At 42.0% G+C, this 21,917-nt stretch overlaps 1 protein-coding gene across 4 annotated transcripts; it reads right to left on the reverse strand.

The window, feature by feature from the left end:
- Nucleotides 1-2,692: 2,692 nt before the first annotated feature.
- Nucleotides 2,693-21,863, reverse strand: LOC106565680 (phosphatidylinositol glycan anchor biosynthesis, class Q). Of its 4 annotated transcripts, none has more exons than XM_045719661.1 (14): nucleotides 21,558-21,863; nucleotides 19,391-19,640; nucleotides 17,344-17,530; nucleotides 15,296-15,630; nucleotides 14,904-15,100; nucleotides 13,474-13,605; nucleotides 12,234-12,354; nucleotides 10,504-10,630; nucleotides 10,094-10,247; nucleotides 8,142-8,253; nucleotides 4,141-4,221; nucleotides 3,765-3,879; nucleotides 3,343-3,404; nucleotides 2,693-2,950 (listed from the first exon to the last, which is right to left on the reverse strand). In XM_045719661.1, exons 2-14 carry the CDS (start codon nucleotides 19,541-19,543, stop codon nucleotides 2,798-2,800), a joined length of 1,929 nt encoding a protein of 642 aa, XP_045575617.1. In that variant the 5' UTR covers nucleotides 19,544-19,640; nucleotides 21,558-21,863; the 3' UTR covers nucleotides 2,693-2,797. The 4 variants fall into 4 exon arrangements, with proteins under 4 accessions (XP_045575617.1, XP_045575620.1, XP_045575618.1 ...); XM_045719664.1 differs by having other exon boundaries at nucleotides 21,537-21,846; XM_045719662.1 differs by lacking the exon at nucleotides 21,558-21,863 and adding an exon at nucleotides 21,080-21,229.
- Nucleotides 21,864-21,917: the final 54 nt, after the last annotated feature.

Consider the following 21,917-nt stretch of genomic DNA (forward strand, 5'->3'; position numbering starts at 1 on the left):
TAATAGTGAAGACATCAAAACTATGAAATAACATACAAGAAATCATGTAGTAACCAAAAAGTGTTAAATAAATCCTTCTTAAAAGTTCATTTGTGGAATTTCTTTCCTTCTTAATGCGTTTGAGCCAATCAGTTGTGTTGTGACAAGGTAGGGGTTGGTATACAGTAGATAGACCTATTTGGTAAAAGACCAAGTCCATATTATGGCAAGAACAGCTCAAATAAGCAAAGAGAAATGACAGTCCATCATTTCATTAAGACATGAAGGTCAGTCAATGTGGGAAAAAGTGCAGTCGTAAAAACCTTCAAGCGCTATGATGAAACTGGCTCTCATGAGGACAGGAAAGGACAGGAAGACCCAAGGTTACCTCTGCTGCAGAGGATAAATTCATTGGAGTTACACACACCTATAAAACACACACCATGTCAGGACTCCAGACACACACACACCCACACAAACCATGACAGGACTCCAGACACACACCTATAAAACACACACCATGACAGGACTCCAGACACACACCTATAAAACACACACCATGACAGGACTCCAGATACACACCTATAAAACACACACTATGTCAGGACTCCAGACACACACCTATAAACACACACTATGTCAGGACTCCAGACACACACCTATAAACACACACTATGTCAGGACTCCAGACACACACCCACACAAACTATGACAGGACTCTAGACACACACCTATAAACACACACTATGTCAGGACTCCAGACACACACACATATAAAAGACACACTATGACACCATGATGTGCATGTACTCACACAACCATGAGGCAAATGCGCACACAGCTATTTCACACAAACACTACTGACAGATACACAATCTATGGGAACAATATTGTATGAACCAAGCACTTGGTCGATAACTCCCATTGGAATAATCTGCTTTAGCTTGATAAAAACTCCAGATACTTTACTAATGGATTATACCAACCATCATCACAATGATGCAGATAATATATGTAAACCCTGGATTATCCATCACCAATCTGAATCTCAGTGTGTCTGTTGTGTTTGTGTGGCCAACAGGGCTCTGGTATGATGCTTCAGGACAGGCCTCCCACAGTCCTCTAGGTTCCTGCCTTGTCATTGGAATGTCCCTGTGCAGAAGCTGGTGTGTAACAGACACTCCACATACATATCCTCTCACACTGACTGGAACCCTCCAGGAACTGTGGAGGGAAATCATACTCGACTATGAGGGATCCCAAAGGAATAGAAGGTGGTGTGTGGTGTGGTTGTAGTGTTGTGTGTGTGTGTGTGTGTGTCCAATCCATAGTGGTTCCTGCTGCTGCCTTCAGAGCAGACATTTATACCAACGGTGTAGGATAGAATTCATCCCACACCTCTCTCTCTCTCAACTGGAAAACAATGAGGCTACTCCTTTTCAAACCACATTCAAATCAACTGGGACTTTATTATTATGAAAGGGACATTGGGGATACGTCCCATATAGTCCTAGTCAAAAAGTAGTACACTATTTAGTCTATAGCGTGTCATTTGAGACGCATCCCCGGACATTTAGGTACGTTGTACATTCAACGACTTGAGTAGTAGTCAACACTCAACACTCTCAAGTGCAATCAATCATGACAATATGACAAACTATGGTCCTGATTTAGAATCAATTGTTTTCTTATTTCTTCCATTATGGCACAAAAATCAGTCTATGAAGTTAAAGGGGGAAAAGTTTGTTCTAAGAAGAGAAACCAGGATAATACCAGGTTGTTATTGTAAAAATAAAGGCTCTCAATAAGGTTGCAAAATTCCTTGGTATTTCAGAAATCCCAGTTGGAGGATTCCCTGGTTTCTTGCTTATTCCCTCCAGATTTCTGGAATATTCTAACTAGGATTTCTGGGGGAAAACCTGGGAATTTGGGGAAAGTTAGGGGAATCTTTCAAACGTAATGCTAAATAAAGGTTAAATAAATACAGTACTTCTATATTCTAGTACTTCTCTGGCAGTTAGATACTGTACTGTAGGTTTGGGGTTAGCAGGTTAGCAGGGGGAAAATGGCACATTACCAGAGTAAAAAATGATCTAGAATACTAAACTATGAATAAATACTGAATGTTTTCAATAAAAATGTATTAATTGACAAATGTTCTAATAATCACAATCTCCCTAAACATTAGTTGGAATGTATAAACAATCAATTCATTCTAACATTTGTGACTGTTTTATTTTAATCTTATAATATAAAATACATCTGGAGTTAAATAAGACTAGGAGTAATTAGTGCAGTAGATGCTTTAGACAGCATCACAAATGGCACCTTATTCCCTACATAGTGCACTACTTTTGACCAGGGCCCCATAGAGCTTTGGTCAAAAGTAGTGCACTATGTAGGTATAGGGTGCCAGCAGCCCTAAATACCTGATTTAAAAGGATACACACACCTCCTTTACAAGCTCTCATCAGCAGCACCAACATTCTCACACTAACATCCTCTCCCACCATCCCCCCTCCTCTCATCAACCTTGGTGTTCTTGTCTCTCCCCCCTATCCCTCCCCCTCCTCAACCTTGGTGTTCTTGTCTCTCCCCCCTATCCCTCCTCTCATCAACCTTGGTGTTCTTGTCTCTCCCCCCATCCCTCCTCTCATCAACCTTGGTGTTCTTGTCTCTCCCCCCTATCCCTCCCCCTCCTCTCATCAACCTTGGTGTTCTTGTCTCTCCCCCTATCCCTCCCCCCTCCTCTCATTAACCTTGGTGTTCTTGTCTCTCCCCCTCCTCTATTCTCTCTCTCCCCATCTCTCCCCTGGTCCTAGTCTATCTTGGTAGTCTTGTGTTTCCAGGGGTAGATGAGTTCTCCCAGGAACAGCTTCTTGCAGAGGGCCAGCCAGGAGTCTTTAGGGTAGCAGCTGTAGGTGGGGGTCCTGTAGGTCTGAACCACACTGCTCACCTTCAGAGGGTTAATCTGAGAGAGACGGAGGAGGGGGAGACGTAAACATGTCTAGGTTTATCTAGGAGAAAAACTGTGAATGACACGTGTGTGTGTGTGTGGTATGTCTATGTTGCTGTGGTTTTACAGGACTAAATAACTAAACTGACTGATATTTTTAGCTTCTGGTTTTTTATTCTGCCACATATGCCAAACGCCATCATGAAAGAGGATCACAATTGAAATAAGTCGTAGACTTTTTTTGTGTCCTGAATGATTCTTAATCAAGTGCATCATTTTGTGTGGATCTAGTTTTAAATGATTACATAAACTAAAAGACAGAACGAAAAGGAAGACAGAATTTATGTTGTGAAAAATTAAATGAAAGAGAGAAAGAAACAGAGAGGAGAGAGAGAGAGATGTCTTACATCCATCATGAGGTGTAGAGGTGTTCCTGGTTCCTCACAGAGCACTCTGAACTTCACCCCCTCTGTAGAGAACACAGACATCTCAGTCAAACACAGAACATCACAGCCCAGCACCCCCTCCTCCCTCCCTCCCCCCTCCCTCATTCAAGGTCTCTCTTAAAAATAGAGACTAACCTGGTTAAATAAAGGAATATAGAAACCACAGTACAGAACAGACAACCACAGTACATTACATTTTTTAAAACATTTTATAAAGTTGTATTTGTAGCATAAACCGGGAATTTGATATTTCTGACTGACATTATGAATGTCTGTTTCATATCGGCAAAGTAGTTAAAACGCTGTCACTTCCACAAAGTTTTAAAGTACATTTCCTGCAATTCTACACATTTAGACATGTTGGCGGAGATGGTCCCTCCCACCTGCCAGTCTGTAGGATCTGAAGAGTCGGAGGCCCATGGCGAACAGAGGGAAGGAGTTGATGAAGTCAACACTGAGGTGGACAACTCCCTGGAACAGTACTACCACAAGGCGGAGCTAGACAGAGAGAGACAGACAGACAGACAGTAGGGGTCAAAGAATAGATACTTTATTGTCCATTGGTTAGAAGGAGAATGTGTTTTGTTCCTTTCCCAACACCCCCAGACACACGTTGAGAGGCCCAGGGTCAGCAGCAGGACAGCGCCCATGGATGGAGAGCAATTGTAGGGGATTAAAGTGCCTGTGTGTGTGTGTGTGTGTGTGTGTGTGTGTGTGTGTGTGTGTGTGTGTGTGTGTGTGTGTGTGTGTGTTTCTCACCAGGGTAAACACTAGGTAGTATAGAGCTGTGGTTGGCAGGAGGAACAGCAGGATGGTGAAGAGTAACGTCCCAATGAACAACTAGAAAACACACACGTTAGTTCACTGTAACAAATATACACACGTTAGTTCACTGTAACAAATATACACACGTTAGTTCACTGTAACAAATATACACACACGTTAGTTCACTGTAACAAATATACACACACGTTAGTTCACTGTAACAAATATACACACGTTAGTTCACTGTAACAAATATACACGTTAGTTCACTGTAACAAATATACACGTTAGTTCACTGTAACAAATACACACGTTAGTTCACTGTAACAAATATACACACGTTAGTTCACTGTAACAAATATACACGTTAGTTCACTGTAACAAATATACACCGTTAGTTCACTGTAACAAATATACACACGTTAGTTCACTGTAACAAATATACACACGTTAGTTCACTGTAACAAATATACACACGTTAGTTCACTGTAACAAATATACACACGTTAGTTCACTGTAACAAATATACACCGTTAGTTCACTGTAACAAATATACACGTTAGTTCACTGTAACAAATATACACATGTTAGTTCACTGTAACAAATATACACGTTAGTTCACTGTAACAAATATACACACGTTAGTTCACTGTAACAAATATACACACGTTAGTTCACTGTAACAAATATACACACGTTAGTTCACTGTAACAAATATACACACGTTAGTTCACTGTAACAAATATACACACGTTAGTTCACTGTAACAAATATACACACGTTAGTTCACTGTAACAAATATACACACGTTAGTTCACTGTAACAAATATACACACGTTAGTTCACTGTAACAAATATACACGTTAGTTCACTGTAACAAACATACACACGTTAGTTCACTGTAACAAACATACACACGTTAGTTCACTGTAACAAACACACATACGTTAGTTCACTGTAACAAATACACACACGTTAGTTCACTGTAACAAATACACACACGTTAGTTCACTGTAACAAATATACACACGTTAGTTCACTGTAACAAATATACACACGTTAGTTCACTGTAACAAATATACACCGTTAGTTCACTGTAACAAATATACACACGTTAGTTCACTGTAACAAATATACACACGTTAGTTCACTGTAACAAATATACACACGTTAGTTCACTGTAACAAATATACACCGTTAGTTCACTGTAACAAATATACACACGTTAGTTCACTGTAACAAATATACACACGTTAGTTCACTGTAACAAATATACACCGTTAGTTCACTGTAACAAATATACACACGTTAGTTCACTGTAACAAATATACACACGTTAGTTCACTGTAACAAATATACACGTTAGTTCACTGTAACAAATATACACACGTTAGTTCACTGTAACAAATATACACACGTTAGTTCACTGTAACAAATATACACACGTTAGTTCACTGTAACAAATATACACACGTTAGTTCACTGTAACAAATATACACACGTTAGTTCACTGTAACAAATATACACACGTTAGTTCACTGTAACAAATACACACACGTTAGTTCACTGTAACAAATATACATGTTAGTTCACTGTAACAAACATACACACGTTAGTTCACTGTAACAAACATACACACGTTAGTTCACTGTAACAAATACACACACGTTAGTTCACTGTAACAAATACACACACGTTAGTTCACTGTAACAAATACACACGTTAGTTCACTGTAACAAATACACACGTTAGTTCACTGTAACAAATATACACACGTTAGTTCACTGTAACAAATATACACACGTTAGTTCACTGTAACAAATATACACACGTTAGTTCACTGTAACAAATATACACACGTTAGTTCACTGTAACAAATATACACACGTTAGTTCACTGTAACAAATATACACACGTTAGTTCACTGTAACAAATATACACACGTTAGTTCACTGTAACAAATATACACACGTTAGTTCACTGTAACAAATATACACACGTTAGTTCACTGTAACAAATATACACGTTAGTTCACTGTAACAAATATACACGTTAGTTCACTGTAACAAATACACACGTTAGTTCACTGTAACAAATATACACACGTTAGTTCACTGTAACAAATATACACGTTAGTTCACTGTAACAAATATACACGTTAGTTCACTGTAACAAATATACACGTTAGTTCACTGTAACAAATATACACGTTAGTTCACTGTAACAAATACACACGTTAGTTCACTGTAACAAATATACACACGTTAGTTCACTGTAACAAATATACACACGTTAGTTCACTGTAACAAATATACACACGTTAGTTCACTGTAACAAATATACACACGTTAGTTCACTGTAACAAATATACACGTTAGTTCACTGTAACAAATATACACACGTTAGTTCACTGTAACAAATACACACACGTTAGTTCACTGTAACAAATACACATGTTAGTTCACTGTAACAAATACACGTTAGTTCACTGTAACAAATACACACGTTAGTTCACTGTAACAAATATACACACGTTAGTTCACTGTAACAAATATACACACGTTAGTTCACTGTAACAAATATACACACGTTAGTTCACTGTAACAAATATACACACGTTAGTTCACTGTAACAAATATACACACGTTAGTTCACTGTAACAAATATACACACACGTTAGTTCACTGTAACAAATATACACACGTTAGTTCACTGTAACAAATATACACACCGTTAGTTCACTGTAACAAATATACACACGTTAGTTCACTGTAACAAATATACACACGTTAGTTCACTGTAACAAATATACACACGTTAGTTCACTGTAACAAATATACACACGTTAGTTCACTGTAACAAATACACACACGTTAGTTCACTGTAACAAATATACACACGTTAGTTCACTGTAACAAATATACACACGTTAGTTCACTGTAACAAATATACACACGTTAGTTCACTGTAACAAATATACACGTTAGTTCACTGTAACAAATATACACGTTAGTTCACTGTAACAAATATACACATGTTAGTTCACTGTAACAAATATACACGTTAGTTCACTGTAACAAATATACACGTTAGTTCACTGTAACAAATATACACGTTAGTTCACTGTAACAAATATACACGTTAGTTCACTGTAACAAATACACACGTTAGTTCACTGTAACAAATATACACACGTTAGTTCACTGTAACAAATATACACACGTTAGTTCACTGTAACAAATATACACACGTTAGTTCACTGTAACAAATATACACACGTTAGTTCACTGTAACAAATATACACGTTAGTTCACTGTAACAAATATACACACGTTAGTTCACTGTAACAAATACACACACGTTAGTTCACTGTAACAAATACACATGTTAGTTCACTGTAACAAATACACATGTTAGTTCACTGTAACAAATACACACGTTAGTTCACTGTAACAAATATACACACGTTAGTTCACTGTAACAAATATACACACGTTAGTTCACTGTAACAAATATACACACGTTAGTTCACTGTAACAAATATACACACACGTTAGTTCACTGTAACAAATATACACACGTTAGTTCACTGTAACAAATATACACACACGTTAGTTCACTGTAACAAATATACACACGTTAGTTCACTGTAACAAATATACACACGTTAGTTCACTGTAACAAATATACACACGTTAGTTCACTGTAACAAATATACATACGTTAGTTCACTGTAACAAACACACACACGTTAGTTCACTGTAACAAATATACACACGTTAGTTCACTGTAACAAATATACACACGTTAGTTATCTGTGTATCATATCATAAGGTGAATCCACCAATTTGTAAGTCGCTCTGGATAAGAGCGTCTGCTAAATGACGTAAATGTAAAATACACACACGCTAGTTCACTGTAACAAATATGTGTGTGTGATAGGTATGTGTGTGTGTGTGTGTGTGATAGGTGTGTTTGTGTGTGTGTGTGTCTACCTGGTCCAGGTCATAAGAGCAGGAGTCTACTCTCTGTCTGAGGACGTTCCATTTCTTCCCTCTGAACAGCCTCCACAGAGAGGACAGACCATATACCGTCATACAGTACAGCCTGGAGAGAGAGAGGAGGAGGGGGAGAGAGAGGGGAGGGGGGAGAGAGAGGAGGTAGGAGAGGGAGGATGAGGGGGAAGAGAGTGGAGGGGGAGAGAGGGAGAAGGAAGATATTTTTAGCCTCCATACACATTTAATAAGTCCCTCTGTAAATGACATGCTGAGAGCTCCTCACGCATCAATTAGTAAAGGGGAACGGGGTAACATGTCACCATAATGTTCACAGGGCTGAGAGAGGTACAGTGCCTTCAGAATGTATTCAGACCCCTCGACCTTTTCCACATTACAGCCAACTTTCCCCCCAATCTACACACAATATCCCATAATTGTTTTAAAAATGTAAACATTTTCAGGGGGAGGACCCCCGGATCCCCCTGCCAGATGGGGCACTCCCACTTTATACAAAGTCAGGAGGCCATGAATGGACCAACAGGTATGATTGAAGAATGAAGCAGGTGTTAAACATGGGCTTTACTTCACAGAAAGCAGCAGTTCATAACGCCATTGTCAACACTTTAAATCAAATCAGTAGACCAATATCCTTAAGTATCATGACATTAGCTTTTATAACCTTCAATCTGTTTTTGTTTTTTTAAACATATTTTGGACCAGAATAAGGCTCTACTACCTATTGTTCCTGCAGTGAGGACTCAACATCTTCACCGAATGTTTTCATAATTGATCTGAAGAGAATCAGTAGTAGCCTACCAGTGTGCACATTAGGGAGTAAATCAACAGCTCTCTCACGATGCAATTCGGTTTCGTTCACCTAAAATATCCGCTTGTTCGCAAACCACCCATCACTAAGCTACACTGACGAGTCACCTTAACGGTAGTGGATCGTGTTTACATGGTGACGTATTTCATTACGCCGTACGTCATCTTCACGGTGTCCCGCTAATGGGCGGACAAGTCAAGTGTAGCGTTTGTAACGCAAGCTTGAGGAGAGCCCATCTCGTCAGGGATCCTATTTATTTTGGAAGAACATTACATTTTAATTCAAAAACAGGATAAATATCAGTTTCAGCTGATAATAAACATGTTATTCGACGAACTGGCTGGACTGAAGAGGACGCAAAAGTTTGAAAAATGTTCAAAATATGTGGAGTCCGTCTTTCAACCGCAAGGGGGCATTGCGTTTCCACTTCGATGAGCACGTCCCGATTGAAATTCATGACATCAGGAGCAACGTAAGGCTTTAGGAAGAAGATGAAAATATGTGGTCCTTCTTACTCTCATGGCGTGTTAACCTGCCAAATTACACTGAAGACTCACTGCCTGTATCCCAAATGGGACCCTATTCTCTCCAGAGTGCACATCTGACTAGAGCTCATAGGGTATTCCCTTTATAGTGCACTAAGGTCAAACGTGGTGCACTTTTGGGAGGCATCGTGACTGTGCTGGTCTCTTCTCATCTGGCTCCATATGTAACAGTGTTGCTTCCGTCCCTCTCCTCACCCCTACCTGGGCTCGAACCAGGGACCCTCTGCACACATCGACAACAGCCACCCTCGAAGCATCGTTACCCATCGCTCCACAAAAGCCGCGGTCCTTGCAGAGCGAGGGGAACATCTACTTCAAGGTCTCAGAGCGAGTGACGTCATCGATTGAAACGCTATTAGCGCGCACCGCTAACTAACTAGCCATTTCACACCGGTTACACATAGGCGTAGAAACAGTAGATATAGCAGGGTTAGTGACTGGTCTCTTCTCACCTGGCTCCGTAGACGTAGAAACAGTAGATATAGCAGGGTTAGTGACTGGTCTCTTCTCACCTGGCTCCGTAGACGTAGAAACAGTAGATATAGCAGGGTTAAGGTTAGTGATGGGTCTCTTCTCACCTGGCTCCGTAGACGTAGAAGCAATAGATGTGGAAGGTGAGCAGGGCGGTGATGTCAGAGAGCAGGGAGAGGGCAAAGGTCAAGCCCAGGCAGGCAGACAGACCCACGTACCACAGAATCATCTCAACAAACGGAGACATCAGGTGAATGTAGCCTGCAGAGAGAGGAGGAGGGCCATGGGTGTATGTGTCTGTGGAGGAGGGGCATGGGTGTATGTGTCTGTGGAGGAGGGGCATGGGTGTTTGTGTCTGTGGAGGAGGGGCATGGGTGTTTGTGTCTGTGGAGGAGGGGCATGGGTGTTTGTGTCTGTGGAGGAGGGGCATGGGTGTATGTGTCTGTGGAGGAGGGGCATGGGTGTTTGTGTCTGTGGAGGAGGGGCATGGGTGTATGTGTCTGTGTGAGAGACCTACTGATCCACAGATGTATATGGTAGAGGAAGAATCGTCCTAACACCTGGTCTAGAGCCCGGTTCATCTTCAGACCAGCTGGAGCTCCCATCAGCCACTGCAACAGCTCCTCCAGCTCTTTAGCTACATGCTAACAACAAAACACACAACAATATATAGCTTAGCTACATGCTAATGTAACAGTGTAGGTTCCGTCCCTATTTTCGCCCCAACCTGGGCTCGAACCAGGGACCCTTGCACACATCAACAACTGACACCCCACGAAGCATCGTTACCCATCGCGCCACAAAAGCGATGCAACGCAAGGGGAAACCCTACTTCAAGTCTCAGAGCGAGTGACGTCACCGATAGAAACGCTATTAGCGCGCACCACCGCTAACTAACTAGCCATTTCACATCGGTTACACTAACAACAAAACACACAACAATAAATAGCTTAGCTATATGCTAACAAAACACACAACAATACATAGCTTCGCTACATGCTAACTATGAAACACAACAATACATAGCTTAGCTACATGCTAACAACAAAACAACAATACATACCTTAGCTACATGCTAACAACAAATCACACAACAATACATAGCTTAGCTACATGCTAACAACAAAACACACAACAATAAATAGCTTAGCTATATGCTAACAAAACACACAACAATACATAGCTTCGCTACATGCTAACTATGAAACACAACAATACATAGCTTAGCTACATGCTAACAACAAAACCAACAATACATACCTTAGCTACATGCTAACAACAAATCACACAACAATACATAGCTTAGCTACATGCTAACAACAAAACACACAACAATACATAGCTTAGCTACATGCTAACAAATCATAGAACAACATTTAGTCTCACCTTATAATGTATACACTATGGGCTGTATTTATCAAGTGTCTCAGAGTGCTGATCCAGGATCAATTTAGCTGTTTAGATCACAATCAATATGATCATAATGGACAGGAAGACCTGATCCTAGATAATAATTAATCAGATTACATGGAGGAGGGACCTGATCCTAGATCATAATGAATCAGATTACATGGAGAGGAGGGACCTGATCCTAGATCATAATGAATCAGATTACATGGAGAGGGGGACCTGATCCTAGATCATAATGAATCAGATTACATGGAGAGGGGGGACCTGATCCTAGATCATAATGAATCAGATTACATGGAGAGGGGACCTGATCCTAGATCATAATGAATCAGATTACATGGAGAGGAGGGACCTGATCCTATATCATAATGAATCAGATTACATGGACATGAGGGACGTGGGGCCGTACGTATCAGCTCCCCTCTATCCATGTCATCTTATTCTTTGTGATCTAAAAGGCAGAACTGATCCTAGATCAGCACACATACTCAGAGAGACAGATATTTAGGGGGATATTGAGGGGGATATTTAGGGGGATATTGAGGGGGATATTTTGTAGTGTAAAAGCAACGTGCAAAAATGACCCTGAACCTCTTTATAATGTGGCAACATGATTTCATTTGAAGCTCATCTTCAACAATGTGAGTTTTACGGAGGTGATTATTTAACTAGAGTTTAGTCAACTGAGCAATAAATAAATAAATAGTCACCTCTCTTTACTGAACATTGTTGAAGAGAAGTTTAAAAAGAAATCTCTCTGACAGATTATAATGAGGTTTAAAGGTAATTGTTGTACATTGCTTTTGCACTCGGGAAATGTTGCCCATAATGTCTTACATCAGCAGCAGGTACCAGTGTGTTGGCCAGTTTGCCTATACGGTTCTCTCTATACATCCACGATACCAACAGCAGCCCCAGAGACACATCCACAAAGAACGACACAAAGATATTGGCTTTCCTGTGGAGAGAAAGAGAGAGTCACTACTTTTGACCGGGGTCAATAGGGCTCTGGTCAAATGCACTGCACTATATAGGGAATAGTGTGCGATTTGAGATGCATGGGGTGAGTTAGATATAGCCAGTCTGCCACATGGTTGTGTGTGTGTGTGTGTGTGTGTGTGTCTCTACCTCATGAAGTGGTTGTGTGTGTGTGTGTGGTCTCTACCTCATGAAGTGGTTGTGTGTGTGTGTGTGTGTGTGTGTGTGTGTGTGTGTGTGGTCTCTACCTCATGAAGTGGTTGTGTGTGTGTGTGTGTGTGTGTGTGTGTGTGTCTCTACCTCATGAAGTGGTGTGTGTGTGTGTGTGTGTGTGTGTGTGTCTCTACCTCATGAAGTGGTTGTGTGTGTGTGTGTGTGTGTGTGGTCTCTACCTCATGAAGTGGTTGTGTGTGTGTGTGTGTGTGTGTGTGTGTGTGTGTGTGTGTATGTGGTCTCTACCTCATGAAGTGGTTGTGTGTGTGTGTGTGTGTGTGTGTTGGTATGTGGTCTCTACCTCATGAAGTGGTTGTGTGTGTGTGTGTGTGTGTGTGCGTGCGTGTGTGTGTGTGGTCTCTACCTCATGAAGTGGTTGTGTGTGTGTGTGTGTGTGGTCTCTACCTCATGAAGTGGTTGTGTGTGTGTGTGTGTGTGTGTGTGTGTGTGTGTGTGTGGTCTCTATCTCATGAAGTGGTTGTGTGTGTGTGTGTGTGTGTGTGTATGTGGTCTCTACCTCATGAAGTGGTTGTGTGTGTGTGTGTGTGTGTGTGTGTGTGTGTGTGTGTGTGTGGTCTCTACCTCATGAAGTGGTTGTGTGTGTGTGTGTGTGTGTGTGTGTGTGTGTGTGGTCTCTACCTCATGAAGTGGTTGTGTGTGTGTGTGTGTGTGTGTGGTCTCTACTCTGAAGTTGTGTGTGTGTGTGTGTGTGTGTGTGTGTGTGTGTGTGTGTGGTCTCTACCTCATGAAGTGGTTGTGTGTGTGTGTGTGTGTGTGTGTGTGGTCTCTACCTCATGAAGTGGTTGTGTGTGTGTGTGTGTGTGTGTGTGTGTGTGTGTGTGTGTGTGTGTGTGTGTGTGTGTGTGTGTGTGTGTGTGTGGTCTACCTCATGAAGTGGTTGTGTGCGGTGGCTCTGGTAGGAGAGCAGACTGTCTGAAGGTGTTCTGTTCTGTAGCTCAGCTGAACACATGTAGACAACTTACTGGAGATGAACCTCATCGGACGCACATTCAATATCCTGGGGAGACAGACAGCCAGATGAACACATTCAATATCCTGGGGAGACAGACAGACAGACAGACAGATGAACACATTCAATATCCTGGGGAGACAGACAGACAGACAGACAGACAGACAGACAGACAGACAGACAGACAGACAGACAGACGAACACATTCAATATCCTGGGGAGACAGACAGACAGACAGACAGACAGACAGACAGACAGACAGACAGACAGACAGACAGACAGATGAACACATTCAATATCCTGGGGAGACAGACAGACAGACAGACAGACAGACAGACAGACAGACAGACAGACAGACAGACAGACAAACTGGGTCATAAAGAGTTGCAACTGATGAACGTACAGGATCCAGTGTTAGTATCCAGGTGGTTAGCAGACAGACAGGACTGACACACACACCAGTCTACAGACACAGGTTATATCCAGACGGTTAGCAGACAGACAGACTGACACACACCCCTTACCTGCTACACAGAGGCTGGTCCACAGTGTTAGTACCAGACGGATAGCAGACAGACAGACTGACACACACACACCCCGTTACACTGCTAGTACAGAGGCTGGTCCACAGTGTTAGTATGCAGGCGGTTAGCAGGCAGACAGGTACTGACACACACACACCCCTTACCTGCTACTACAGAGGCTGGTCCACAGTGTTAGTATCCAGGCGGTTAGCAGGCAGACAGGTACTGACACACACACCCCTTACCTGCTACTACAGAGGCTGGTCCACAGTGTTAGTATCCAGGTGGTTAGCAGACAGACAGGTACTGACACACACACACCCCTTACCTGCTACTACAGAGGCTGGTCCACAGTGTTAGTATCCAGGCGGTTAGCAGGCAGACAGGTACTGACACACACACCCCTTACCTGCTACTACAGAGGCTGGTCCACAGTGTTAGTATCCAGGCGGTTAGCAGGCAGACAGGTACTGACACACACACCCCTTACCTGCTACTACAGAGGCTGGTCCACAGTGTTAGTATCCAGGCGGTTAGCAGGCAGACAGGTACTGACACACACACACCCCTTACCTGCTACTACAGAGGCTGGTCCACAGTGTTAGTATCCAGGCGGTTAGCAGGCAGACAGGTACTGACACACACACACCCCTTACCTGCTACTACAGAGGCTGGTCCACAGTGTTAGTATCCAGGTGGTTAGCAGGCAGACAGGTACTGACACACACACCCCTTACCTGCTACTACAGAGGCTGGTCCACAGTGTTAGTATCCAGGTGGTTAGCAGGCAGACAGGTACTGACACACACACACACCCCTTACCTGCTACTACAGAGGCTGGTCCACAGTGTTAGTATCCAGGTGGTTAGCAGGCAGACAGGTGTAGAGGCCTGTTTCATCAGTTCTACTATAATGGAGCCCTCCCGTCCCTCTGATTGCCAGTGGGTCAGCTTCACTGGACTGTCATCATACTTATCCAGGAAGAACAGCGGCTCACTCTGACACACTGTCCCAAACACCTGCAGCAACAACAACATAACAATTACAGACAACACATATGTATTACAACAACAACAACAATATAACAATTACAGACAACACATAAGCATTACAACAACAATATAAGAACTAAACAACACAGCAGAAGATACAAAACCCCTGTGTTCAATGAGCAACATCTAAATGTAAACCAGGTTGTCAGTCCACATCCTCACCTGTGGTAGTTGTGACTCAGTTTGAGGGTCTGGAACCCCGTGCTCTATGGGGTGCAGCTGGGACAGCATGACCTTCCTCTGTTCATAGTGGATAAATATCACCTTGTCCTTCTCTCCTCCGCCTTTCTCTCCCTCTGCTTTATTCTCTTCTCCTTTCTTCTCTCCTCCTCCTTTCTCTCCCTCTGCTTTATTCTCTTCTCCTTTCTTCTCTCCTCCTCCTTTCTTTATTCCTCCTTTCTTTATTCCTTCTTTCTTGCCTTCTCCCTTTCCTCCTTTCTTTCCCTCTCCACCACCATCCTCTTTCAGCTCCTTTTCTTGTTGTACTAGCTTCCCATCTACGGCAGAGGCAGAGGAACATTTTTATTACAGATTCACTACATTATGATAACAGAAATATCCGTCTTTTGATGAAATATACAGTGAACAGACATATGGGTCTCTATGAATTAAAAAGAGCAGAGTGAACTAAGCTATCTAATTTGTAAAGTCCTCTTAACTTAACATTTTCTATGAGAAAACAGTGATGAACATCTATAGACAGAACATTCATTTCAGTATGAGAAAACAGTGATGCATGTCTATAGACAGAACATTCATTTCAGTATGAGAAAGCAGTGATGCATGTCTATAGACAGAACATTCTCAGTATGAGAAAACAGTGATGCATGTCTATAGACAGAACATTCATTTCAGTATGAGAAAACAGTGATGCATGTCTATAGACAGAACATTCATTTCAGTATGAGAAAGCAGTGATGCATGTCTATAGACAGAACATTCTCAGTATGAGAAAACAGTGATGCATGTCTATAGACAGAACATTCATTTCAGTATGAGAAAGCAGTGATGCATGTCTATAGACAGAACATTCTCAGTATGAGAAAACAGTGATGCATGTCTATAGACAGAACATTAATTTCAGTATGAGAAAACAGTGATGCATGTCCACAGACAGAACATTCATTTCAGTATGAGAAAGCAGTGATGCATGTCTATAGACAGAACATTCTCAGTATGAGAAAACAGTGATGCATGTCTATAGACAGAACATTCATTTCAGTATGAGAAAGCAGTGATGCATGTCCACAGACAGAACATTCTCAGTATGAGAAAACAGTGATGCATGTCTATAGACAGAACATTAATTTCAGTATGAGAAAACAGTGATGCACGTCTATAGACAGAACATTCATTTCAGTATGAGAAAACAGTGATGCATGTCTATAGACAGAACATTAATTTCAGTGAGAAAACAGTGATGCATGTCTATAGAAAGAACATTCATTTCAGTGTGAGAAAACAGTGATGCACGTCTATAGACAGAACATTCATTTCAGTATGAGAAAACAGTGATGCACGTCTATAGACAGAACATTCATTTCAGTATGAGAAAACAGTGATGCACGTCTATAGACAGAACATTCATTTCAGTATGAGAAAACAGTGATGCACGTCTATAGACAGAACATTCATTTCAGTATGAGAAAACAGTGATGCATGTCTATAGACAGAACATTAATTTCAGTGAGAAAACAGTGATGCATGTCTATAGAAAGAACATTCATTTCAGTGTGAGAAAACAGTGATGCACGTCTATAGACAGAACATTCATTTCAGTATGAGAAAGCAGTGATGCATGTCCACAGACAGAACATTCTCAGTATGAGAAAACAGTGATGTACATCTATAGACAGCACATTAATTTCAGTATGAGAAAGCAGTGATGCATGTCCACAGACAGAACATTCATTTCAGTATGAGAAAACAGTGATGCACGTCAATAGACTGAACATTCATTTCATAAGAAAGCCATTCCGTCAATAATTCGATATCAACAGTTGATCTCCAAAGAGAGTGATCTCTGAATCAAAACAAAACACCTTTAATGCTGTTACAAAGTCTGCATCCCAAATGACACACTATTCCCTACATAGTGCACTACCTTTGACAAGAGCCAGAGGGTAAAATGTACCCCATGGGCCCTGGTTAAAAGTAGTGTATTATATAGGGAACAATAGGGGCCACTTGGGAGGCAGACGGAGACTTACTCTGGTCCCTTGTGAGGACGTGACACCTGAAGCCTATCTTGCCCATCTCTCTACTGAGCTGGAGCCACTGTCCCTGAGGGAAGATGGTGCTGAGGTCCCTGAGGAAACTCTCCATGCCCTCCTGGCCCTCCTTGGGCATGCTCCATGAGCCCAGCACCGTCAGATCCACCCCACTCTGGCCACGCATCTGGACCAGGGAGAGTGGACAGGAAGGTTAAAACACACACACACTGACCGTCTCACACACACACACACACACACACACACACACACACACACACACACACACACACACACACACATAACCTGCTGTATGTACTGTTTGACCTGACAAGGGATGAAGGGGTATTGGGTGACTGACAGCTACACACTGACTGACAGATTTAAAAAAAAAAAGATCTATACTGCTCAAAAAAATAAAGGGATCACTAAAATAACACATCCTAGATCTGAATGAAAGAAATAATCTTATTAAATACTTTTTTCTTTACATAGTTGAATGTGCTGACAACAAAATCACACAAAAATAATCAATGGAAATCCAATTTATCAACCCATGGAGGTCTGGATTTGGAGTCACACTCAAAATTAAAGTGGAAAACCACACTACAGGCTGATCCAACTTTGATGTAATGTCCTTAAAACAAGTCAAAATGAGGCTCAGTAGTGTGTGTGGCCTCCACGTGCCTGTATGACCTCCCTACAACACCTGGGCATGCTCCTGATGAGGTGGCGGATGGTCTCCTGAGGGATCTCCTCCCAGACCTGGACTAAAGCATCCGCCAACTCCTGGGCAGTCTGTGGTGCAACGTGGCGTTGGTGGATGGAGCGAGACATGATGTCCCAGATGTGCTCAATTGGATTCAGGTCTGGAGAACGAGCGGGCCAGTCCATAGCATCAATGCCTTCCTCTTGCAGGAACTGCTGACACACTCCAGCCACATGAGGTCTAGCATTGTCTTGCATTAGGAGGAACCCAGGGCCAACCGCACCAGCATATGGTCTCACAAGGGATCTGAGGATCTCATCTCGGTACCTAATGGCAGTCAGGCTACCTCTGGTGAGCACATGGTGGGCTGTGCGGCCTCCCAAAGAAATGCCACCCCACACCATGACTGACCCACCGCCAAACCGGTCATGCTGGAGGATGTTGCAGGCAGCAGAACGTTCTCCACGGCGTCTCCAGACTCTGTCACGTCTGTCACATGTGCTCAGTGTGAACCTGCTTTCATCTGTGAAGAGCACAGGGCGCCAGTGGCGAATTTGCCAATCTTGGTGTTCTCTGGCAAATGCCAAACGTCCTGCACGGTGTTGGGCTGTAAGCACAACCCCCACCTGTGGACGTCAGGCCCTCATACCACCCTCATGGAGTCTGTTTCTGACCGTTTGAGCAGACACATGCACATTTGTGGCCTGCTGGAGGTCATTTTGCAGGGCTCTGGCAGTGCTCCTCCTGCTCCTCCTTGCACAAAGGCGGAGGTAGCGGTCCTGCTGCTGGGTTGTTGCCCTCCTACGGCCTCCTCCACGTCTCCTGATGTACTGGCCTGTCTCCTGGTAGCAGCTCCATGCTCTGGACACTACGCTGACAGACACAGCAAACCTTCTTGCCACAGCTCGCATTGTTATGCCATCCTGGATGAGCTGCACTACCTGAGCCACTTGTGTGGGTTGTAGACTCCGTCTCATGCTACCACTAGAGTGAAAGCACCGCCAGCATTCAAAAGTGACCAAAACATCAGCCAGGAAGCATAGGAACTGAGAAGTGGTCTGTGGTCACCACCTGCAGAACCACTCCTTTATTGGGGGTGTCTTGCTAATTGCCTATAATTTCCACCTGTTGTCTATTCCATTTGCACAACAGCATGTGAAATTTATTTTCAATCAGTGTTGCTTCCTAGGTGGACAGTTTGATTACACAGAAATCTTCACACTCTAACCAGTAGCCTACCTGATGCCCCAGAAACACACACACACACACACACACACACACACACACACACACACACACACACACACACACACACACACACACACACACACACACTACCTGGTGGATGTACTGTTTGACCTGTCCAGGGATGAAGGGGTAGTGGATAACAGCTAGCACCACGGCCGTGTTCTGTCCTGGGATCCATCGCCCCACAAGCAGCCCACTGTCTGCCTTGTTACAGCACTGTGGGAAGAATATCTTCAGCACCATGATGGGACTGGAGGTCAGGGGTCAGAGGTCAGGCACGCTCCTTCAGTCTAACCTTCTGGGGTAGGTGATCACAGGTTAGCCTAGTGTCTTCAGATACCTGCAGGAAGGAGAAACATTTAGTAAAGGATTAAATAATTAGTATACCCATTACCCAGGTACACTAGTTACCAATAATTAGTATACCCATTACCCAGCTACACTAGTTACCAATAATTAGTATACCCATTACCCAGCTACACTAGTTACCAATAATTAGTATACCCATTACCCAGCTACACTAGTTACCAATAATTAGTATACCCATTACCCAGGTACACTAGTTACCAATAATTAGTATACCCATTACCCATCTATACTAGTTACCAATAATTAGTATACCCATTACCCAGCTATACTAGTTACCAATAATTAGTATACCCATTACCCAGCTACACTAGTTACCAATAATTAGTATACCCATTACCCAGCTACACTAGTTACCAATAATTTGTATACCCATTACCCAGCTATACTAGTTACCAATAATTAGTATATCCCATTACCCAGCTATACTAGTTACCAATAATTAGTATACCCATTACCCAGCTACACTAGTTACCAATAATTAGTATTTTCATGACCCACCTACACTAGTTCCCCCCAAAAGTAGTAACATAGTTAAAGTCTATATATAGTTTAGTTATACTGTGTATACCAGTGTTTCATCTTGTCAAATTGTGAATGTCTTCGTGTGGTGTGAGCCGATCTTGTTTAATAAACATGACCAAGAATCAGGAGTGACCTACTCAAACTTTTAGCCGACATTTCAATTCAGCAATCAGGACAGTTGTTGTTAGTCAACTCAAACGAATCATTGTCAGACAGCTTCAGTTGAGTTCCGTTGCCTTTGTCCACTGCTGCCCTCTTTGTGTCCTTCACAATATTGAGCCTTGCATTCGTTTCCATGCCAACCATGCCTGTGGGCTTAACTATTGATTTGGCTGTCGTGCTTTAGTTTCCCGTCACATCTATAACAGCACTATTGCGGCCTAAGTTACGTTACATGTTAATATAACATTCAAAACTATTTTGGGCATTAATCGACTATTTGCAGTATACGTTTGAGACAAAGTGAGACGCTTAGTTTTATAAAATGAGCAAAAATAGGCCCTAAACGAAGTTAGTGCACACTCCAGCCAGCTTCGGAGGCTAGGCTGTGCGACACCCGTAACGTTATCCGTTGTCAAAGTAAAATCAACAGCAACCAACAACAGTTTCTGTATTCCTCTCTGATGTGATGCATATCTTTAATGTCATTGATAATATATTCTGCAGGCAACTATCCACTTTGGGCGCACAGTGCAAAGAAATAGACATTAGCTTACGTAGTTAGCGAACGTTAGATAGTAACGGCTAAATCAGTCTTCAGCTAGCTAACAACATTTCGGCAAATAATACAAAATATTCCATACCTGCAGGGTTGTTTATTTCAATTCGAAGAAAATATGATTTTGTCAATATGATGTCAATACAGTTTCAAACAGATTGGGATCGTACCGTTACATGATATACCCTTCAAGTATTAAATTGAAGTTAGCGTCTGTGGGTAGCCATCTTTGTTGTTGACAGACCGTCAACAATTACGCTCCGGTTGGAATATCATTGCAGTAACAAGAGTTCCGGTGGATTGCTGGATGAGATGATGTAGCAGTTCTGTGAATAATCTGAACTAAAGCCTCTCTCTGATAGTAATTTCCAGCCACAACAAAAAGTTTGATATTTAGCCTAATAATATAAAATATAATCATAAAATACTACACTTTATTATGGCCACTGAATTCCACTAGCACTGAATATTCTTTAAAAAAGATCCCATCAATTTCTGCCAGTTGAAAAGGACACCTTTTTCATTATTACCAAAACGATTGTAATCAAACATGGAATTTCATTTCGACTCAATAAGGCAGCCATAATATCCATTTGAATATAGTATTACAAAATTTGAAAACATCACCGTCGAAATGACATTTCTGACCTTCAATGTTCAGACGTGTTGTTTGCTGTTTGAGGTCATTCTGTTGAATGAAGAACAACTGTAGAGGTGTTATCTTCTCTGAATGACACTGCAAGAAAAGAGCGGGCTGAAAGAGCTTTAGACAAGTAGATATTATAAGTAACCCACATCCACTGTCCATAATATCTTACACCCTTGTGCATAGCTTGTTCATTTAGACGAGATCTTAATTCCACATGAAATGTCAAAGAAAGTCAAATTTCAGAAGAATAGCTATGTCCTTATGCAGCTTTAGTAGGCTACATATCGTAATCTGGCACATTTTGGGTGCTTCATTTATTTGGGATGACAGTTGTGGAGGTAGAGATAACACAGACAGGG

Source organism: Salmo salar, chromosome ssa06, assembly GCF_905237065.1.
Source record: "Salmo salar chromosome ssa06, Ssal_v3.1, whole genome shotgun sequence".
Taxonomy (NCBI): domain Eukaryota; kingdom Metazoa; phylum Chordata; class Actinopteri; order Salmoniformes; family Salmonidae; genus Salmo; species Salmo salar.